We start from the raw sequence: 21,182 nt of genomic DNA on the forward strand, positions 1-21,182 counted from the left end.
AAAGAGCGTGATATTTAACTTAACCAATATTTTTGATGTTTATCAATAAAGGTGCTAGAAATAGTTGATTTATCCTCATCTCTGGTGAGGATTATAGTTCTTTACTTCGTTTGATCTTTTATGTCGCTTCTATTTTCTGTACTCTGTACTTTGTTGTTATTTTTTTTTTAATAAATTGTGGTTTATCCACTTTATTCAAAATAATAATAATAATAATAGTTGATTTGAATGAAGTAGAAGATTATATATTTTTTTTCCAAACTGAAATATGACATTTTTTTTTATTCTTTTGCTTAAAACCATGCTCATGGAGGAGCCTAAGCACAGCAAGGTTAGCTAATCTCGAGTACCTAATGACATGAATATTACCTTTTCCTTTCGATCGAGGGTGACCTCTCTTATTATTGGCTTGTGCTAGTGTTGAATTTTTATTTTTAATTGTTATTATTAAAATTTATGATTTGAATTCTGTTTGAATCAATATAAAAAAACTTATGATATGATTTATATTGATTTTTCATATTATAATTTTTTTTAAGATCTACAATTTTTTTTTAAGATCTACAATAATAAAGAAGGGCATATCAGTAGTAGAGTTAGACCATGGCATTGATATAATCCAAATCAATTGAATTTATAATTGACGTTGGGCCTATTTAAATATAATTTCAAACTTTATCATGATAAAATGTAAGCAGCCACCATTGTACTTAATTTTTAATATAATGAAATAATCTTTTCTTCTTTATCCATTTTGATTACTTCTTTTAAGTTATGATTTATTTATTTCATCAAAAAAAAAAAAATTTGCATCCGAATTAAATGATATATTCATATGTTTCTTGAGCAAAAGCTAAATTGACAAATAATAATATGATTGTATATTGACATTAAAAAAAAAATCAATTATTGAGAATGATATTATTTTGATGAGAGGAATTGCGGCTAAAAAACACATAAGAATAAAAGAAACCCAAATATATTTATACAGAATGGATAATTTTATATCAACATAAAAGACAGAAAAATGAATACATCTCAATACAAAGAATGAATAAATACAAGCCAGTAATCAATGTATCAAATAGGTAACAAGGAGAGCAACAAGCATGAGAACATAAGCAATCCCTTGATCAAGTGCCTTGCCATCTCCTGTTGCTGGAGATGGTGCAATTGCTTGTCCATGACTTGACTCCATAAGCCCTGAGAAAAAGAATGCAATGATAAACAAAGCACAGGCCCTCACAGAAGACATCTTTCAACAAGAAAAAGATGAAGAAGATGAAGCAGAAAGAGTTGAAGAAGTTTTGATGATGTTGTTAATTTGATGAGAAACTTAAGTTCACAGGTCCTTTATATAGATATTAATGCAAGTGATGAAGTTTTTCAGAGTCAAAACAAACGAGTACTTCTAAAATGGCTGCATTTGTATACTGACTTTTGAATAGGTTTGGTCAAAGACCATTTTTTAAAGATAATTTGATTGGAAGAAAATGACTCAATAAAGTAAGTGGTGTTGACCAAGTTTATGACAACCGTGTTTTGATCCTCATCAAATATCATGTAGTTTATGACAACTGTGTCTGATGGGTTCCGAAGAGATCTGTTGTTTTTCTTTTGCTATGTTTTGTATTTGTTTCACACCTAATGAATTGGCTTTTGTTATTTGTACTTCTGGCTTATCTATTATTTAATACATATGATTTATCCACTTCTTAAATATATATATATATATGTATAATCATGCATCTAATTCATTTAATTAAAATTAATGTTTAAGCAAGTCCAAAACCAATTAATGGACCAAAGATTGGTACAAGGAGCAGAAAGTCCCCAAATTTCAAAGTCATCTTGAAGATTGGTGTGAATCAATAATTTTTATAAAAGTGGATAAACCACTACTTTATTGAAAAAGAAAAGCAGAAGCTCGAAAGTACAACTCACAAGGTAAACAAAGTAAAGAGTTCTCACCAGCAGTGAAGAACTCAGAAAAGAAAAATACAAGTAAACGAGTAAACAAATAAGGCAGCTGGGAAAGCGAAGAGATCCGTCTGGAGTCACAGGACAGTCCGAGCTGCAGGAAGGAGTAGATTACTCCTGAATCAATGGAGTGTCAAGATTGCCGGTGTTATCTGCGGTCCGTGCGCTCACAAAGTCGAGGGAGCGCTTTATCTTCTTGGAGGCTTCATTCAGCTTTTGCTGGTGGGGTAAAGAAGCTGTAGAAAACCAAGCAAGCAACATATTAATGATTTTGAATAATACTTTAGGAAAAGGTAATGCAGTGTTTTGAAAGATGCGGTTGTTCCGTTCCAGCCAAATATTCCAGATAATTGCTCTAGAGAGTAAGTCCCACAACAATCTAATGGTTGAATGTAATGAAGGTAACCATAAGGTCCAGATGCTTGAAACTGTGGGAGGTAGAGATTGAAGATCAAGAGTGTTGGAGAAGTAGGACCAAAAACGGGAAGAATAGACACAGTCTAAAAAGAGATGATCCACAGTTTCAGAATTCTTGTGGCAAAGAATGCAAGTATCTGTGGCGTTTGGGTTACATCCCTTCTTAAAGAGATTAGTGAGTGTGTGAATTTTATTATCCCAAACAAGCCAGCAAAAAAGAGTAATTTTACTTGGACAATGAGTTTTCCAAAAATTAGAATACAGTGGACTGCGCATTCCACCATCAATTAAAAAATTATAGAATGATTTAACAGTGAAAATACCATTCTTTTCCAAGGTCCAAGTAATGGAATCATCCTGATCATGAGAACAAACTGGAATTAAGTTTAAGATAGTAGACAAATCATCACGTGTTGCGGAATGAAAAAAACTTTCAGCAGAGTTGCTAAGGAGCGAGAATTGTCTAAGGGAAATCCATGGATGGGAACAGTCATCGAATAGTGTTGGCCAGAGATCCTTAAGTACTTGTCCCCCCGTCCATCGATCATGCCAAAGAAGAGTATCCTTTCCATTTCTAACAGTTTTGGAAATACATGATCTGAAAGATATTAGGGTAGTGATGACACCGGCCCAAAAAAAGGATTTGTTTCTAGGAGGAGTGTGAAACAAAGTTCCAGGTAAAATGATGGAGTAGTTGGATCTGATGATTTTAGCCCAACACAAGTTAGGGTTAGAAATAAACTTCCACCACCATTTTCCAAGGAGAGCTTTGTTGAATTCGGCAAGATTGAGAATTCCACAACCTCCCAAGGGACGAGGCCGACAGATTCGATTCCAAGCGACCAGTCTAGCTCCTTTAGAGTTCAAGTCTGGTCCTTTCCAAAGGAAGTCCCTACGAGTCTTATCAATTTCCTTAATTACCCAAGCAGGTAGTTTGAAGACTGTCATCCAGTAAACAGGTATTGTGGATAAGACAGAATTGATAAGGGTTAGACGACCACCAAGAGAGAGATAAGTAGATTTCCAAGTGGGGAGTCTCGCTCGGACAGTCTGGATAAGTTTGGTCCAATCCTGTCTCCTGGGTCGTCTACCAGAAAGAGGTACTCCCAAGTAGGTAATAGGGAGGCAGTTTCTATTGCAGTTGAGAATTGCTGCAGATGAAAAGTTTGGTTGGAAACCAAAGTTTGTTGAGTATAAACAGCTTTTGGAAAAATTGATTGATAACCCAGAAGAGCCTTCAAAAAGGTAAAGAATAAGTTTGATGATGTGAAGGTCTTCATGTCTACCAGCGGAGAAGATGATAAGATCATCCGCATATTGAAGATGACAGATTCGTTCATCTTGAGAGAGTTGAACTCCAATTAAGATTTTGGAACTGAGGGCGTGGTGGAACATAGCACTAAGAGCGTCAGCAGCTAAGGCGAAAAGGAGGGGAGAGAGCGGGTCTCCTTTAAGTAATAAAAATAGTTATTGAATCAATAATTTCTTTAAGCAAAAATAAAAATAGTACTTTAAGTAATTATTAAGTTGATGAAAGTATTTAAAACATGCAAAACATGTCCACTATTCCACTTTTGATTAACCAACCAGTAACTAGTATATAATTTGTTTCATACCGACTTAGCTTTTTATATTTGAAATTTAAATAAAAATTTTACTTCAAAACTTGCCACTTATTTCAAAAAAAAAATATTTTGAATTCAGATATTAATTTTAATTTTTATTTGTTTGAAAAATGATAACTCCATGTGGCGGTGTAAGTTGTTATTTTGTTTTTATTTTAGGAAAAGTCAGGAGGTTTTGTGAATAACAAACTAATGAAAGAAAAAAAAAAAAAAAATCAGAAACTAATTTAATTATTATATATGATATAATAAATTAAATTAAAAAATATATATATATAAATAATAAAGAAAAATAGAAAAGTTAAAGAAAACGTGAATTGTTGTCTACGTATAACGGTCTATTTAAATATTTAATGGTGTCGAAATCCCGTGGTTCTTTCTTCTTCTCATCCTGCGGTGCTTTCGACCTTGGTTCCCAGGCAGAGGAAGTCAAGGTTTTTTTTTTTTAATATTATTTTGATTTTTTTTTTCAGTCGTTCTTGATCTTTTATGAATTCATTGTTGTGATTTGGATTTTTTTTTTTATTTTTTTGGGTGATTTTGTTAGTGATTGAAGAGCAAGACATGGATGGGAACTTTGGGCCGATGGAGCGGGTGGTGTGGCCAGTTTCTGTTGTCTCGGGAATCATTATGTGCAAGATGGTAAAGGAAAAAAATCTTTTTTTGTTACTTGAGATTGATATTGGTCCGAACAGTGAGGATTGGACATTTATGCTGAATAAATTGGAGCAGAGGTTCTTGATTTAAGCATCATTATATTTCTTTGGGTTTAACATTGATCGTTCTTGAATTTGTTTATGATTTTTATTTTTTTTTAAAAAAAAGAAAAAGAAAGTTGTTTATGATATAGTCTGTGTCTCAGAAATGTTTAACAATGGAAATTAATGGTGTTATCAGAAACATGTTTAAACTAGAATCAATTGTTCTTGTGTGAGAACTTGTATGGCATTTATTTATTTATTTTAGTACCAGCAAGTGCTATGCTACTAACTTTATTCTTGTTTTTGTAAAATTAACCTTTTTTTTTTTTTTTAATTGTGCATTCTTTTGGTTTCATTACTCAGTTAGGAAGATTAGATTTCCAGAAATTTCTGTATTTATATGAATGATCCAATGAAAGGTTTTGTTATCTATGTGCATTCTGACTTTTCTTTTTTCTGTTTCTAATAAGACTCTTTGTTTTGTGAAGGTGTATGATATTACAGGTTGGATCAGCACATTGTACTTTAAGGGATATAATGTGCTAAGCAAAGCACAACAAATAGAATGGAATAACCGGTGAGAAGTTCTATTGCTTCTATGTGTGAATATGGCCTGGTTATTTCTCAATATTGAAGTTCCACTGTTTATTGATGTTTTAACTTCTTTCCATACAGGGGTTTCTCCACATTCCATGCTATCCTTGCTGCAGCTGTTTCTTTCTATTTGCTGGTTGTATCAGATTTGTTCAAGGACAATTTTCTTGACGTGCCTATGATAGCCAGAAAATCAGTGGTTTCTGATGCGATGTTTGGTGTATGCGCTTCCTAAACCAATGTGCTAAATCAGTTTTTAGAATTCAGTCATTTTAACTTCTTGATCTGTTTCTTCGTTCATTTCTGCTTGTATCAATTGTTTCGAGCCTAATGCTGTGGGATGCTTAATCCATTTTTTCTGTCTATAATCTTTGATCATAGTTAAGTTTTGGCAGTTAATATATAGAAAAGCAATCAGACAACCAAAGCTGTCAGTATTTTTTTCCTCTTTACAATGCTTGATTGTGTTGAAAAGTTCTGGTTAACGTGGAAAAACTTTTAGTTACTAATTAGGATAAGAGCATTAATAATATACACATGTGCTACTCCTTGCTAATGAACAATCTGTTTTTTTTTCTTTTCTTGAAGAATACCTAGCATGTGTCGCCATTGTATGACTGTATCTAATACATGTGGAGGTAGCTTGGTTTCTTGGTTGTTATTGGTTGGAATTTCATTTTCCAACTTTACTGCATGATGATTGTTATGGCCTATTTGCATCTACTAACTTGTTAGACAACAACCATAGTTTTACATGGAAGACTATATAGGTTTCTGATAAACTGTCTAGTCATGCAGATCTCTATTGGTTACTTTCTCTCGGACTTGGCAATGATTCTGTGGCTTTATCCAGCTTTAGGGGGCAAGGAATATGTAAGTAATCCATGCATAAGTGGTCCGGCATAAAATGCCTTAAGAGTTCTCTTCTTGTTTTTATCTTATAATATAATGTGTTCTTGCAGATCTTGCATCATGGTCTCTCCCTGTACGCGATCTTCCTCTCACTCATTAGTGGCAAAGCACAGGCTTACATACTCATGGTTTTGTTTTCTGAGATCACAACTCCATTTGTAAATCTAAGATGGTAATTTTCCATTATCTGTTCCGGTAAAAGTGTTTTTGCTATTTGTTTCTTGGAGGCCAAACAAAACACCTTTTATCACAGGTATTTGGATCTTGCCGGGCAAAAGAATTCTATGCTTTATCTTTACAATGGCATTGCCTTGTTTTTTGGGTGGTTGGTATGTAAATCTCTTTTAAGAAATGTGCACTGTGATACAAAGAGCTGCATCATATGCCAAAGTCCATGCCACATTCATCAATCTAGTCTGAGTTTTCATGCTCAATTTTTAGTTAAAGCTATGTGACCCTGATTTGTACAATTTAAATAGTTTATAAGATGGACCTAGATTACCACACCGGATTTTCTGAAATGCCTTGAATCGTTTTTTCCTGAGGATTATTATTTGGGAAAACTGTGATATATAAAGATCTCTAACTGAATTGAATGGTACTATACATTAGGAACTATAAGATTTTTGGGTGGAATTTAACAACTGCACAAGAAAAAATTCTCTAACTTTTTCTTTATGAGCAAAGCTGTATAGATGAAATCCAGCTTCCATTGGTTTGCATGCTGTGAAGTTAGCTGTTTAACTTATATGGCTAAATGTATATTTTTTTCTGCAGGCTGCGAGGATCGTTCTTTTCATATACTTCTTCGTACACGTGTATCTTCATTTTGACCAGGTTTGTACAAGACTATTATCTCTTTTCCTTGAAAATCATACTAATTAAGAAATGCCATTCTCAAGATGTATTATGATTTCTTATTGCTTGAAAGAGAACAGAATTTTGTTTTGCTTGTTACTTCATCTTTCCTTGCTGATTCAGGTACTGCTAAAGAGTTTTATACCAAACTCTGTTACTTTGTGCATGCTACTAAATTTTCTAACAATGAGTACAGATGATCTTGCTTTTAGATTTTGGAATGTCTTAGTTGAGGGTTTGTTATACATTTAATAAGAACTGCTTCATTACCGATCCCTGTTACAGGAATAATTGCCCACAACTTCAAGAAGCTGTTTAAATGATCAGTAGCATATTGTGATCAATACTAACCAATATGCACATATAGATTCATGTTGTTGCAGACGCCACCTTTTGGTTTATATTCATTCTAAATAGGTGCAACCAGTAATTCAGCATATTAGGACTATCTTATGGTAGAACCAATTTGACATCTGTTATTCTCCTGACAGATTATCTGAACTACCATACTCCAACTAAATCCTAAAAAGTATTTAGCGAAAATATTGCATAATTTTCACTTAGTTGAGTCACGCTCAATTATCATGTTACCCAAGATTAATGCTTGTTTTATTGAATCCTTTTTGTATCATTATAAAATTGTACTGCCCTTTTAACAGCAAATAAACATCTATGTTCGAAGACCAATAGTTTATGTTGAGCTCTGCGTTATGATCTATCATGCTAGTTAATTCACAATTGACTGTATGCAAGTGCTTCACCATTAACCCATGTCTTCTGTGGAAGCTTCAAAGATCCAAAAGTAACAAATTTGCTTTCTTTCTTTTCCATCTTCTTAAGACCTGTCCACAAATTGTCTAATTTCATATATTCCCAGAACTAATCATTCCCTGTAAATTATGTGACAATCCACCCACAGAATTTCATCCTTTAGAATCCCTTTATCAGTTACGTTATGACTGATTTGTTGCTTATATCTTTCATGTGGGTAACACGTTTATTCTGATCCCTTTTTCTGCCTGAGACTTTTAATCTTTTGCAAATCCTTTTCAGAAAACCAATTCATATCTTTATCATGTATAATTTTAAAACAACTTGATCAAGTGGAAAATACTTTGTGTAACGATGTCATGTGTAAGTGCACATTTACACAACTCTTTATCAATCCAAGAGTACCACTTCTACTCCTCCATGTCTAATTCCTGTGATCTAGTGGATGATCACCAAGGCATTTCTTAATTTTATGAAATGGATTTATAGTATCTTGAGAAAGTATCCTCCGACTACAATACATCAATTGTTTTCTGAACAATTTGTCTTGCCTGATGTGAGTTAACATGATAACAACAACTACATCGATTCCCCATCTTATCTTTGTTTAATGTCACATTTTCAGGTGAAATCCATATTTCCTCTGGGGTTCTACAGTCTGTTGACAGCGCCTTCATTGTTGACAGTGATGAATTTGTTCTGGTTTTGGAAAATCTTTAAAGGCATGGTAAAGACTCTTTTTCGAAAAAGACACATACAATAACAGAAGGGATTTTGCTAGCTCTCAGATGTGTAAATCAAATGTGATTGATTAGTATTAGCCTCCATTGGCAACCACATAAACATGTGTAGTTGGGACATCTTTTGCAAGTTGATAGGGAGTTTAGCAACAAGTTGATCATTTACTGAACATATGGATGAACTTCAAGGAAAATGCAGGTACAAAATATTATTTTGTATAAAATTGAGGCAAGAAAAAGTATTGATTCGCTTGTTCAAGTTAAAGAGAAATAAATTTCATTACCCCTGGTTTGCTTGTTTTTCATTCTTTGTATTTTGTTATTGTAGAGAATGAGTTCTCAATGTATGTTACTACAATCAAGCAAAGAGAAAAGTTATATGCTCTTTTGGTGATTTTTATTGCTAAATTAGTATGCATGGAAATCCTTCTTCAACACACGAACTTTAAATATGCTTTGCTTAATCCTTGTTTTATTTTTGTTAAAATCTCCCATATTAGAGTGCCCTTATTTATTTTTTTTCTTTTTATTAGAATTTCCTTGTATAATTTCCTCTTTTTTAGCTTCTTCCATATTATGTAATTTTTTTTTTTCTATTTTAATTTTTTTGTGATTTGCTTCTATATCATGTAATTCCTATTATGATTTATAGCATATCTATATACAGAAAGCAATTCTTCTTCTCATAAAAAAAGTGACATTTGTAGTCTATTATTCAAAAAGCAATTCTTCTTAATAAATTCAAGTCATTACATTCACAACTTTTTTATTTTTATTTTTATATCATTTATTCATTTTATCCCCTAAGAATTTATTATATTCTCTTGAGATTTCTATGAAAAATTCTAGTTGGTTCTTCAAAAATGTTTTTTTTTCATTAGGGTTGGTGAATGATAGTTTTCGGTAATTGATCTATTTAAATCACGTTACACAATGTGGCGTAAAAAAAAATTTAGTAATGAGATTTAATAATTATATTGAGTTTTTATCAAACATTGGGATAAATTTGTTAATTATTGGGGGTATGTTTGTAATTTGCCAAAATAAAGACTTGGTTAATCGTCATGATGGTGCCGGTCTTTTACTGCAAAGGAAGCCTACAGCCGAAGTTTGCATACAAGTCCAGTAATAAGATTAAAATTAAAATGTAATATAAGCCAGGATAATTAAAAGATTTTTATAGTTCAAGAAAATTATCAACAACTCCTTGAATTTCAAGTTACATGTAATTTGTCAAAAAATTGAAGGATTAGATGTAATTTAAAGTTTTTCAGGGGTCATAAAACAAAAGAAAAAAAAAACCTCCGTTATTCTTACCGTAAGAAACTAACGGCCCGAAAACGGGGATCAACGTTGACGGCCGTTACCGCCCTTTCCTTCAAATGCCCTGCGCCAAAGCTCGAAAAAAAGAAAACAAAGCTTCGAGCTTTGAAGCAATGTGGAGGTCCTCGACGTCCTTCCGGTTGAGAACTCTCCTCGGCGCCGGCGCCGGTGCCGGAAACTCCATTTCCCGGCGCTGCACGGGGCATCCGACCCGCCTCCTCTCTCTCCCCATCACGCCGCTCTATTCTTCCTCCTCTGGCCCCGAAAACTTCCCCGGCTCTGGAGGTGGCACGGCCGGGGAGGAGGAGAATATAACTTTCGCGGAGGCGAAGAGATTGATGCGGCTGGTGAACGTGGAGTCGCTTAAACAGAGGCTGGGGATGGAGGTTGAGGAGGTAATTGAGTACTCGGATCTCCTTAAGGCTTGTGAAGGTATGGGGGTGGCGAGGTCGCCTGAGGAGGCTGCAAACTTCGCCAAAGTCTTGGATGAAGCTGGCGTTGTGCTCTTGTTTCGGGACAAGGTGTATCTCCATCCCGATAAGGTGATTTTGGCTCGATTTTTCTCATTGATCTTCTTGTGATTTTGGATGGTTTTGGTTTATTAAATTATCGCTGAAAATTGATTTGTTATGCATTCAATTCATCTGGTTGGATTTAGATGAAGGTTGGAATTTGATTTCTCTAACTGGAATATGGGTTTGGATTTATATATTTCCTTCTTTTGTTTCTTTTTTTTTTATATATATAATTAGTATTTTGATTATTAATAGGAATGATTGCTTTGGATCATACAATTGGTGGAGTTATCTGAGTTTTTTTTTGGTGGAATCTTATTATTTTTCATTCTTATTAATTGCTGCAATGAGATTTAGGACTTTTCTCTTTGGTTTTGGCAAATGATAGACTTGTTTGGACGCAAAGGTGAAGATTTTGTGTGTTAGAAAAAAAAATAAGATGAGTTTTTAGGGTTTGGTATTGTTTCCCAATCTAGGAAGGCAATCATTCTCAAGAATCTGATTGCTTTTACTTCATGACTGTTGCCTGGAAAGGAAGTGAAATTGAAGAAAAAGGTATGTCATAGGGGAAGAAAAGGCAGAACCCAGTGCTTGGTGATCTCTTTATTCTTTACTTGTTATGATTTTAATTAAAAGTTTGACCATGGATTTTTATATCGTTGCTCCTGTTCTGTATCTCTGCTGAAATAGGTTTGTATCTGTCCGACCAAAGAAACATGAGCTTACAATGGCTTGTGCCAATTGGAGCATTCAGAGATATTATTGGTTGGTTTCAGAAGGCTATTTTATTAAAAACCCAGCAAAGGTTCCTAATAAATTTGGTTCTTTTTGTGGCTTTGCCCTTTGTCTCAAGGAATATCAGTTTGAGCTTGTTTTTTGAAGAGAGGGATCTGGATAATGTTTTAGAGAATACTGTCACTTGCATCTGTTTTTTGTGTGCTTTCTCAAAAGTCAAAAGTTTCTTTTGTTCAAAATTTTGTGGATTATGTGTTTCAGGAAACATTCATGTAGCAACTCATGGTTGATACGTTTCATTTTGTTGAACAATGCTCTTTTTTCTAGTTTCTGGGTCTTCTGCGATTCATGCGGTACAAATCAACTGCCTTTTGCTAGGGAACTGTTAATTCTTAGGAACCGGTAAAAATAAACTTGCTCATGTCAGTGTCCTACAATGTTCAGTTAGAGACTTGAATGGTTTGTGACTAATAAGTTATAACCACCCTTACCCTTTATTTACCAGTTTATGTTGACAATTCCAACATCAAATTGTCCCAGTGGTAATTTTTCTTCAGCAACCGTCATTGGACGACATTAATGCCACCTGACTTGCATTAAAAGATGTTTGACTAACAGATTTATCAATTGTATATATTTATCATTTTTCTTTTCCTTGGATTGAAATAGTAAAGCATTTCCCTTCCTTGATTCTGCATTGTTGATGGTGAACATTACTATATAGTTAAGTATCATTACTTCATGCAACATCTATCATAGATTTAATTCACTGATACTTATGTATTGATGATGAACATTACTATAGTCAATTATCATTACTTCATGCAACATCTATCATAGATTTAATTCACTGATACTAATATAAGCTGTAGATGTTTGATGCTTTCCTTCAAATTGTTCTGGTTCTTAAGTTGTCCTGTATTTGTTCTCTCATTTGCTTTTGAAATATCTCAATTCACTTGTACATTTAGAAACATGCAACTTACCAATTTATTTTCTGCTGTTATTTTTAGGTTGTAGATCTTGTCAGAAGAGCTGTACCTCTAGCCTTGACACCTGAGAATGATCCAAGGAGAGAAGAGCTCAAGAAGCTACAAAAGAAGAAAGAAGAGATTGATACGCTTGCATACAGGCAAGTTCGTCGAATTCTATGGTCAGGACTAGGCTTTTTTGTGGTTCAAATAGGTCTGTTCTTCCGGCTTACATTTTGGGAGTTCTCCTGGGACGTAATGGAACCTGTTGCATTCTTCACCACAACATCAGGCTTGCTTGTTGGATATGCCTACTTTCTTTTCACATCAAGAGATCCAACTTATCAGGACTTAATGAAGAGGCTTTTTTCGTCGAGACAAAGGAAATTGTATGAGAAGCACAATTTCAACATGGAGAGGTTCATGGAACTACAGAATCACTGCAAATGCCCCCTAGACCACACAGGACTGGATGCAATTCACCATGATTAGCATTTATACAATCTCTGAGGTTTCTCGTTTTTAAAAGGCGAATAATCTTGTATACTCCCTTGCATGTTTTTTGATCTTGAAAGTTGCAAACAAAGTCTTTGTTTTTCTCCTTTTGAACTCAATGTCTGCAGAATGCAGTTGCATGTCAATTTTGTAACCCAATACAAACTTATCATACAGAAATGCAAGTTATCCAGGGAGATCTTTTTACTTTTTATTATTTGGCTGATTTATCAAATCATGTATGTAATTAAAATTTCTAGTTCATAGAAAAGAATGCCAGCATTAAATAAAAAATACAGTGAATGAAAAAAAATTGTTTAGACAAACGTATTACTCATACTTGATAATCAAATGGGCTATATACCACTGATTTAAATAATTTTGTTTCAATGCTCCAGTGCACGTTAGAATTTCTCATGCGTCATTATAAGAATCATAATATTTATTTTATTAATTTATCTTATCAATTTCAAATTTTCAAAAATCTTATCTTCTTCTATATAATTTTTTCCCTTTTTTTAATTTTTTATACAATTATTAATTTATTTTAAATAAAGCCTTAGAATCAAAAACACGGGCCTGGCCCGTTTTATGTTGGGCCGGACCCATTTAAGCTTGCAACGCCACTCTTCTCCCTCGCTTCCCGAGACGAGCGAACCGAGCACCGCTCTCCCCTCGCCCCAGAGTGCTGCGCGGCGCCGAATCCCGGCGATCTCTCTCCTTCTCTTCACCCTTCGAGTAGTGCGTTGATGGATACCTGAAGTTTATCTCCATTGATGCTTATTCTTTCTCTATCTATATCTATTGAATAGAATAAGACGAGGAAAAGGAGGCACGAATGTGGAGAGTGGTGAATTCTCTCCGACAAACCATGGCGCTTATCCAATTGACTTCTAAGTTGAATCCTGTGAAAGATTCATGGTTTGTCTCTCTTGTCATTTGTGTTTTGGAATTGAGGTGTTTATTTGTCACAATGATGAATTTTGAAGTATTGAGTTGATATTATAGTTTCACTTATGTGTGTTTCTAGTATACTTTTTATTGTTTCAGCGAAGTTTAGAGAAAAATTTTTGAATTTTTTGAAATCCTAGAATCAGAATTAGGGTATGTTTTGTACTAGTTTGAATTGAAAATGCAAGCTTTTCTGTTTGATCTAAACATGATTATTTATGCAAGAATTAAATTTCATTTATGACAAAATTTATGTCCTTTGATTCTGAATTTTTGTTGGTGGAATAGTACACAGATCCTTGAGGTGTTTGTTTGCTTCCATTTTGATGTCCCTTAAAAGTTTTAGAAAAATATAATGATGCCTGCTGTTGTGTTCTGATATTCTGTTTTGTTTCATTGTTAGGAATTCAAATTTTAGACTGGAGGTACCTGTCTTCCCTTTTTTGCTTTACTACTTCATTTAGTTGCACTCATTGAGGTTTGAATAGGAAGCCATATGACTGCATTCTTGTTGTCATGCAGCTCGATGCTGGTCAGATTAGCCATTTTACCACAAGATATTCTGATGTTCATCATAGGCACTCGGGTTATGGTGGGCTTTTGCAAGATCGAATGAAAAACCAGCTTGAGTTAAAACCAATGTCATCAGAGGTTCTTCCTTACTTGCTCAGAAATTATTCTTTTCTGAAGTTAATTAGAACATAAATTCAGACGGTAACATGGACTGCAAGAGTCTTGCTATAGATAAACGCTGCCACTCTTTGTTATGCAACATTGTTTATCCAATAGTAGGAATGCCTCTAAGAGATTTGGGTATTAAAGTACGTATTTAGGAAGAAAATACCTGAAAGCTTAAGGAATGCATCAACCTTTTAGGGTGAGTGTTTAAGTCTTTGCAAGTATACCTTGCTTTTATGCAGCTAAAGTTCACTGTATTTTTCCTGCATTTGCATTTTAATTATTTATATGGCATGCATGAGCTTTATGTCCATGTATTTCACTTTATATACCTCTTTAAGTTTATAGTTACTTTTTTCATGGTGACTAGAGACCCATTTAAATTCCTGGAAACATGTATTTTTAGAATATAACAAATCTTCACTTGATTTATTTGTGTATGATATCATTACAAACATATAAGGGACTCACACTTCACTACTTCTGTAAATGATTTTATAGTTGATATTTCCACAATTCAATTTTTGATACATGTATGCCACATATCTGTCACCACCCTTGATCATTTTTACAGAATCTTGTTCATTCTGAATTTCTTATGTGACCTTCTGCAGTGAGATTGAGTTTGGTGTTTCCTGTACTTGTCTTGAGCACACATATTATCATGTTCTCATATAATTTCTCCATCATTATTCTAGGGTACATAAGGAGTATGTTTCGTGGAAGTGGATCATGAATATTGATCAATTATTAGGTTTATGATAGCATTTGACACCATCCAATCATTGCCAGAACATTAGGTGAAATTGGACTTGAATTCATTTCTTTTGCTACTGGCAATATAGACTAGCTATCCTTTTTTTTCGTTTGCTTTGTTTTTTTTTTTTTTTTAATGAAAACTGTTTGATGTAGATGACTATGTTTTTACTATGTTTAAGCATTCTGCATTTTTCATCTTATAGCTTTATAACTCCCCATAGTTCTACCAAGTTATTAAATCCGCTTTGAATAACTTTTTGTCCTAGTTCCTATATAATTCACTGAATTGTTGCTTTTTTAACCTTGCACACACCAATATAGCTGGATACTGAAGCAGTTGATCAGCATTCAAAAAGTAATGCAGAGCCACTACCACAACAAAGAATTGGACGAAATGTTTCATCACTGGATAAAAGAAAATTTCTTGTTAACACGGTATTATACTTTACAACAATTGCCTTGTTATCATGGATTTCTAGTTTTACTAGTGTGTGAATTTCCTTTTTATCATGGTTATCTAGCTTATGAGATTACTGATTTTAAGATTCGAATCCTTTCAGCTTTTAGACCTCAAGGATTCAAAAGAAGCGGTTTATGGTACTCTTGATGCTTGGGTAGCATGGGAACAAGAGTTTCCTTTGGCTATGATCAAGAGAGCATTGCTTGTTCTTGAAAAAGAGGAACAGTGGCACAGAGTTGTTCAGGTATGATTATTATATAATTCCCATTTCAATTCTGCTGACAATCATAATCTGCTGTTTATTAGTGAGCTTTGTTGTTTCCAACTGCTTTTATCATAGTACCAATTTCCACTATAATATTTTTATGCATTTGCAGCTTCATAATTATATGCTTCTTACAATTTGAAAGACCAAGTTGGATAAGAAATTATAAGTCTTTTGTTGAATAGGTGACATCCAGATTTGAAGCGGGGATAAAATATTTGCAGTCCCGCGCCTTACCAAATTTTCTGAGTCTTGCCCTTGACTCTAGTTCTTCATGCCACTCAACATGTTGATTAACACGCAGGATATGCAAGTGACCCAATAAAATCGACCAATCAAACCATAAGAGTAATTTTATTATTGCTTTGTTTGTGTAACTTGTTTGAACCATGGTTCAGCTTGGTTTGACTTATCACTGTCTTGGTTTGGAGCTTGCTAATAACTGATAAAATATAAAAATAATAAAATGTAGAAGGACATAAACTTGAGTATAAGAAAAACTATATGTTGGCATAAAAGACTAAATAAGGCAGAGCATATTAAACTAAAGAGGATAATCATATCAAAATAATAAATAATAAGATAAAGCATGTTTTAACTGTAATCCTATTAAACAATTCAAATAAAAATTCATTGTGTATGTTGCTGTTGATGTTTTTGTGAGTACAAAAGAAGTCATGTAGGCTTTCTTTGGAGTAAATGCTCATTTGTTAGGGTGTGCAAATGGAGTTTTAGTGTGTGCTGGATGCCAGTTTGGTTTAGCTAGAACAAGTATGTTTTTGTGAATTTGTTATCTATCCTATTTTAGTAGACTGATATTGATGATGTTCAATTTGGTCATTAAATCTTTAGAAATGAACTATATATGCATCCAGTGTAAATATATAGACCTTTTTAGGTGTTAAAGTGGATGCTGAGCAAAGGCCAAGGAACTACAATGGGAACCTATGAGCAGCTAATACGTGCTTTAGAGAAAGATGGCCGGCCAGAAGAAGCACACAATATTTGGGTAAAGAAAGTCAGTCATGATCTACATTCAGTTCCTTGGCGGGTTTGTGATCTTATGATATCTATTTATTATCGGAATAATATGCTAGAGAGGCTCGTCAAGGTACGTTCTCTCTGTTCACATCAACAACTCTGTTTGTTACTTATCATTATCAATTGTGGAATATTCTTTATATTTTTGTGTCTGCGACAATAAATTTTACACAGTTAGTTTGCCTGCCAAACTAAAAACGTACTAGCATTTGAATTAATCCACATATCTTGAGTTTGTTTGCTATACTATTTTGTAGCTTTTCAAAGGTCTGGAAGAATTCGATCGTAAACCTCCACGCAAATCCATTGTACGGAAAGTAGCTGATGCATTTGAAATGCTGGGCTTGTCAGAAGAAAAGAATAGAGTTCTGGAAAAATATAGTCATTTATTTAATGAGACATCTGAAGGACATTTTAAGAAATCTCGAAAAGCATTAAGGAAGAAAGATGAGCAATTGTGTAAGTAATATTTCTCCCGTCTTCATTTTTATAAATTTAATTCTCTTTCAAATGGTTTGTTCTTCATCTTGAACTCCTTAAACTCATCAAAATTATTTGGCTCGCCCTCCAAGTCCATGTTAGAAAAAAATTGTCCTCCTTTCATATGAGTAACCTCACATTGTATGAGATACATGCAGATGTTGTGTGGTCGATGATCTGCCAACATTCTATTACTGATACTTACATGTGGTTTGTATAATCACTTCAAGTTTTTTCTTTCTTACAGCTAAAAAGAAACAGGTTGAAAGTATAGAACCTTCACACAATCAGCCAGTAGATTCTGGTCCTTCGGACACAGAAATTGATGTTCCTGTGTGAATTTAGTACTAATGTGAGCAATGTATATGACAGGTAAATGCATTTCAATCCTGAAGAACTTAATCCGCATGTATTTCTTTTGGTTTAACTTGTTCTATTTTCGTTTCTTTTTTGTCCCCTATTTGTCCTGCATAGGAGGAGCGCCAGGAGCGCTTGAGCTTTTTGATGAGAAGGAAATCATGCATGCAGAGTGATAACTTGTGGTTTGTTTGTTGTTTATATACTGTCTTCAAGCTCATGACCTTTCAATGCACCATTGACTTTCACAGTAAGAGTAGCTTCTGAGTAAATGGAGAGCATTTTCATCCAATATTTTCTTGAACTTGAGGTAGTGGTCATTCTTTCATATTTCCGCTATGATTGCGCATAATCAAAAGAATTTTGGATTCTATGATGTCATTTATTAATGTCATTATCTTTCTAAAAGAATCTTACAAACATATTTGCTATGTATTCCAACTTTACATGAAGGTTTTACTTTTTAGAATCAGTTCAATCATCCTTCTTTTTGCTATTTATGGTGAACTTGGTTGATTGTTAACCTTGTCGCCTCCATGGTTGATGTGTCACTTGTATATGAAGAAGAATTTTCATTTGAATTGATTGGTCCAAAAGCTTGTCATTTCATATATACCTTTAGAAAATTTGGTTTATTATAGAGTTAACTACCTCTTATAAATGAAAAAAAATTGAAATAAATGTTTTAGCTTATAAACATTCATCTATATAATTGTCACATTCAAATTCTTATTAAAAATATCTGAAAGAACAAAAAATAATAATAATAGATATTATGATCAAATAATTTATGTTACTTTTAAAAAAAGAAAATTATAATCAACTTTGTTAAAGATCTAAAGATATGACATTGTTACCCTCCACTTTGACAGAAAACTCACCAAAAAAAAAAAACATTTCAAAATTCTAGCAAAAGCCTCAAAGATAGCCACACAAAAAATGGTCAACTCAACCTTAAACAAACTCAAGACAAATACTAATAATTAGTGACAAACCGCGTTGCATGGAAAACAAGCGATGGAGGAAAACCAACCAATCATCTCGCTGTCACCAGACCATTCCCATGCAACCATCCATCCTTCCTTCTTTTCTCTATAAAACGGCACAAATCCTCAATGCTCCAACATGAGCAGTAATACAAACTCAGAGAGGTAGCAGCTCACCCCTCTCTCTCTCTCTCTCTCTCTCTCTCTCTTTCACGGAAGGCCTCATTCTTTCCCACTCCTCACGTCAATCCGGGATTGAATTCATGGCCTTCCGTTAAACTCCATTCTCTCATTTATATTTCACATATACATACCTCTCTAGCTACCTACATTTCATTGTCCTTCTTCTTGATTGAGACTTGAAAGAGAATTAAAAAGCTAGCAACAAGCAAGAAGATGGCAAGGTTCATCTTACTACTCTCTCTTGTCATCTGCTTCTCAGCCTTAGCATTGGCAGAGGACCCTTACCTCTTCTTCACATGGAAAGTGACTTACGGTATAAGGTCACCATTAGGTGTCCCTCAAAAGGTCATCCTAATCAATGACCAATTCCCAGGACCCAACATCAACTCCACCACCAACAACAACCTTGTCATCAACGTCTTCAACTACCTTGACGAGCCATTCCTCCTCTCTTGGAACGGTATTCAACAGCGCAAGAACTCATGGCAAGATGGTGTTCCTGGCACTAACTGCCCAATTCCTCCTGGCACCAACTACACTTACCATTTCCAAGTAAAGGACCAGATCGGTTCTTTCTTCTACTTTCCTTCATTGGGCCTGCACAAAGCCTCCGGTGGCTTCGGTGGTCTCCGTATCAACTCTCGTCTCCTCATCCCAGTCCCCTTCGACTCTCCGGCCGATGATTACACTGTCCTCATCGGTGACTGGTACAAGAGAAACCACAAATACCACACCAGAGTCCTCAACCGCGGCAAGAGTCTTGGCCGTCCTTCCGGCGTCCTAATCAACGGCAATGTTGGTAAACCTGATGACACCCCACTATTCAATATGGAACCTGGTAAGACATACCGTTACCGTATCTGCAACGTTGGTATCAAAACCTCTCTCAACTTCCGCTTCCAAGGCCACCAAATGAAGCTTGTTGAGATGGACGGCTCCCACACCGTCCAAAACGTGTATGACTCCCTTGACATTCATGTCGGCCAGTGCTTCTCCGTCCTTGTCACTGCTGATCAACCTCTCGGTGACTACTACATCGTCGCATCATCTCGGTTTAGCCGCTATCACTACACGGCCACTGCTCGCATTCACTACGTAGGTTCCACTACCCCTCCAAATGCAGTCATCCCTCCTGGCCCAAGAGGCTGGGCTTGGTCCTTGAATCAATGGCGCAGTTTCCGGTGGAATCTCACCGCCAGTGCTGCCCGGCCAAACCCACAAGGCTCATATCACTACGGCAGAATCAACATCACTCGAACTATCAAGCTCTCGAGCTCGACCACTTACGTTAACGGCAAACTCCGCTACGCCCTCAACGGTGTCTCCCACGTCGAGACCCCTGTCCCTCTCAAGCTCGCTCAGTACTTCGGCATTGCCGACCAAGTCTTCAAGTATGATCTCATCAGTGATGAGCCACCATCTCATGCCTCTGTTGTCAACTTGGCACCCAATGTACTCTCCACTGAGTTCCGTACCTTCATTGAGATCATCCTCGAGAACCCTGAGAGGAGCATGCAATCTTATCATCTTGATGGTTACTCCTTCTTCTCCGTCGGGTAATTTATATATACATATATATGTTTTATATGATTGTTTTTTTTTTAAATTTTTTTAATATTATTATTAATATTATTATTATTTATGAAGGATGGGACCTGGAAAATGGAGTCCGGAGAGGAGGAAGACATACAACTTGCTTGACGGAGTGAGCAGGCACACCATACAAGTGTACCCAAGATCATGGTCGGCGATCATGTTGACGTTTGATAATGCTGGAATGTGGAACTTGAGGTCGGAGATGTTGGAGAGGAGCTACCTTGGCCAGCAGCTCTATGTCAGTGTGGTTTCTCCGGCGAGGTCTCTCAGGGACGAGTACAGCATGCCTAACTCTACCTTGCTTTGTGGCAGTGTTGCAGGACTTCCACTGCCACCTCCCTACACTTAATTAAACTACTTAAAAGAGAGAAAGGAAGGTTATTAATTGTATGTTTTTTTATTAATTGTGACTAAATTGGATTGTAAGGAAGTTGTTTTTAAAGATGCGAAGAATAAATGACGGGTGTAATCAATATTCATGCAAGAGTTGTTGTTGGAGATTTAAAAGAAAGAAGCAATTTAATTATAAAAGCATTCATGTATGTATATATATATATATTATTTCCTTGTTTGATGCTCTTATCTGTTTCATGTTCTCTTTCTCATTTGTTACAATTTACTCCCCATTCAATTCCTTTATCTCATAATTAATACTGATCACTGTTTTGTACATCAATTAAATAATTAATTATAACAAGTAGATTATAAATATTTTTATGTTTTTTATTGTAATTAATCTTATAATTTTATTTTAACAATGTGGATAAATGATTGAGTTAATACTTATAT

General features: G+C 34.9%; 4 protein-coding genes across 5 annotated transcripts; all 4 read left to right on the plus strand.

The window, feature by feature from the left end:
• The first annotated feature begins 4,386 nt into the window (after positions 1-4,386).
• Positions 4,387-8,903, plus strand: LOC120283478 (TLC domain-containing protein 4-B). Its single transcript, XM_039290172.1, has 9 exons — positions 4,387-4,456; positions 4,570-4,664; positions 5,212-5,300; positions 5,399-5,537; positions 6,116-6,190; positions 6,280-6,401; positions 6,483-6,558; positions 7,007-7,066; positions 8,484-8,903. The coding sequence occupies exons 2-9, from the start codon at positions 4,587-4,589 to the stop codon at positions 8,619-8,621; spliced, it is 777 nt and encodes a 258-aa protein (XP_039146106.1). The 5' UTR covers positions 4,387-4,456; positions 4,570-4,586; the 3' UTR covers positions 8,622-8,903.
• A 1,124-nt stretch (positions 8,904-10,027) lies between these two features.
• LOC120250170 (calcium uniporter protein 6, mitochondrial-like) lies at positions 10,028-12,821 on the plus strand. The gene is made up of 2 exons (XM_039258958.1): positions 10,028-10,463; positions 12,185-12,821. The coding sequence occupies exons 1-2, from the start codon at positions 10,035-10,037 to the stop codon at positions 12,632-12,634; spliced, it is 879 nt and encodes a 292-aa protein (XP_039114892.1). The 5' UTR covers positions 10,028-10,034; the 3' UTR covers positions 12,635-12,821.
• A 450-nt stretch (positions 12,822-13,271) lies between these two features.
• Positions 13,272-18,100, plus strand: LOC120250266 (pentatricopeptide repeat-containing protein At4g21190). 2 transcript variants are annotated; one of them, XM_039259061.1, is made up of 9 exons: positions 13,272-13,558; positions 13,992-14,013; positions 14,111-14,239; positions 15,347-15,460; positions 15,586-15,729; positions 16,649-16,861; positions 17,049-17,250; positions 17,519-17,643; positions 17,746-18,100. In XM_039259061.1, exons 1-8 carry the CDS (start codon positions 13,476-13,478, stop codon positions 17,608-17,610), a joined length of 999 nt encoding a protein of 332 aa, XP_039114995.1. In that variant the 5' UTR covers positions 13,272-13,475; the 3' UTR covers positions 17,611-17,643; positions 17,746-18,100. The 2 variants fall into 2 exon arrangements, with proteins under 2 accessions (XP_039114995.1, XP_039114996.1); XM_039259062.1 differs by lacking the exon at positions 13,992-14,013.
• Positions 18,101-18,780: 680 nt separating this feature from the next.
• Positions 18,781-20,902, plus strand: LOC120250265 (L-ascorbate oxidase homolog). The gene is made up of 2 exons (XM_039259060.1): positions 18,781-20,353; positions 20,445-20,902. Exons 1-2 carry the CDS (start codon positions 19,011-19,013, stop codon positions 20,740-20,742), a joined length of 1,641 nt encoding a protein of 546 aa, XP_039114994.1. The 5' UTR covers positions 18,781-19,010; the 3' UTR covers positions 20,743-20,902.
• Positions 20,903-21,182: the final 280 nt, after the last annotated feature.

The sequence above is a fragment of the Dioscorea cayenensis genome, chromosome 19 (assembly GCF_009730915.1).
Source record: "Dioscorea cayenensis subsp. rotundata cultivar TDr96_F1 chromosome 19, TDr96_F1_v2_PseudoChromosome.rev07_lg8_w22 25.fasta, whole genome shotgun sequence".
Classification (NCBI taxonomy): Eukaryota; Viridiplantae; Streptophyta; class Magnoliopsida; order Dioscoreales; family Dioscoreaceae; genus Dioscorea; species Dioscorea cayenensis.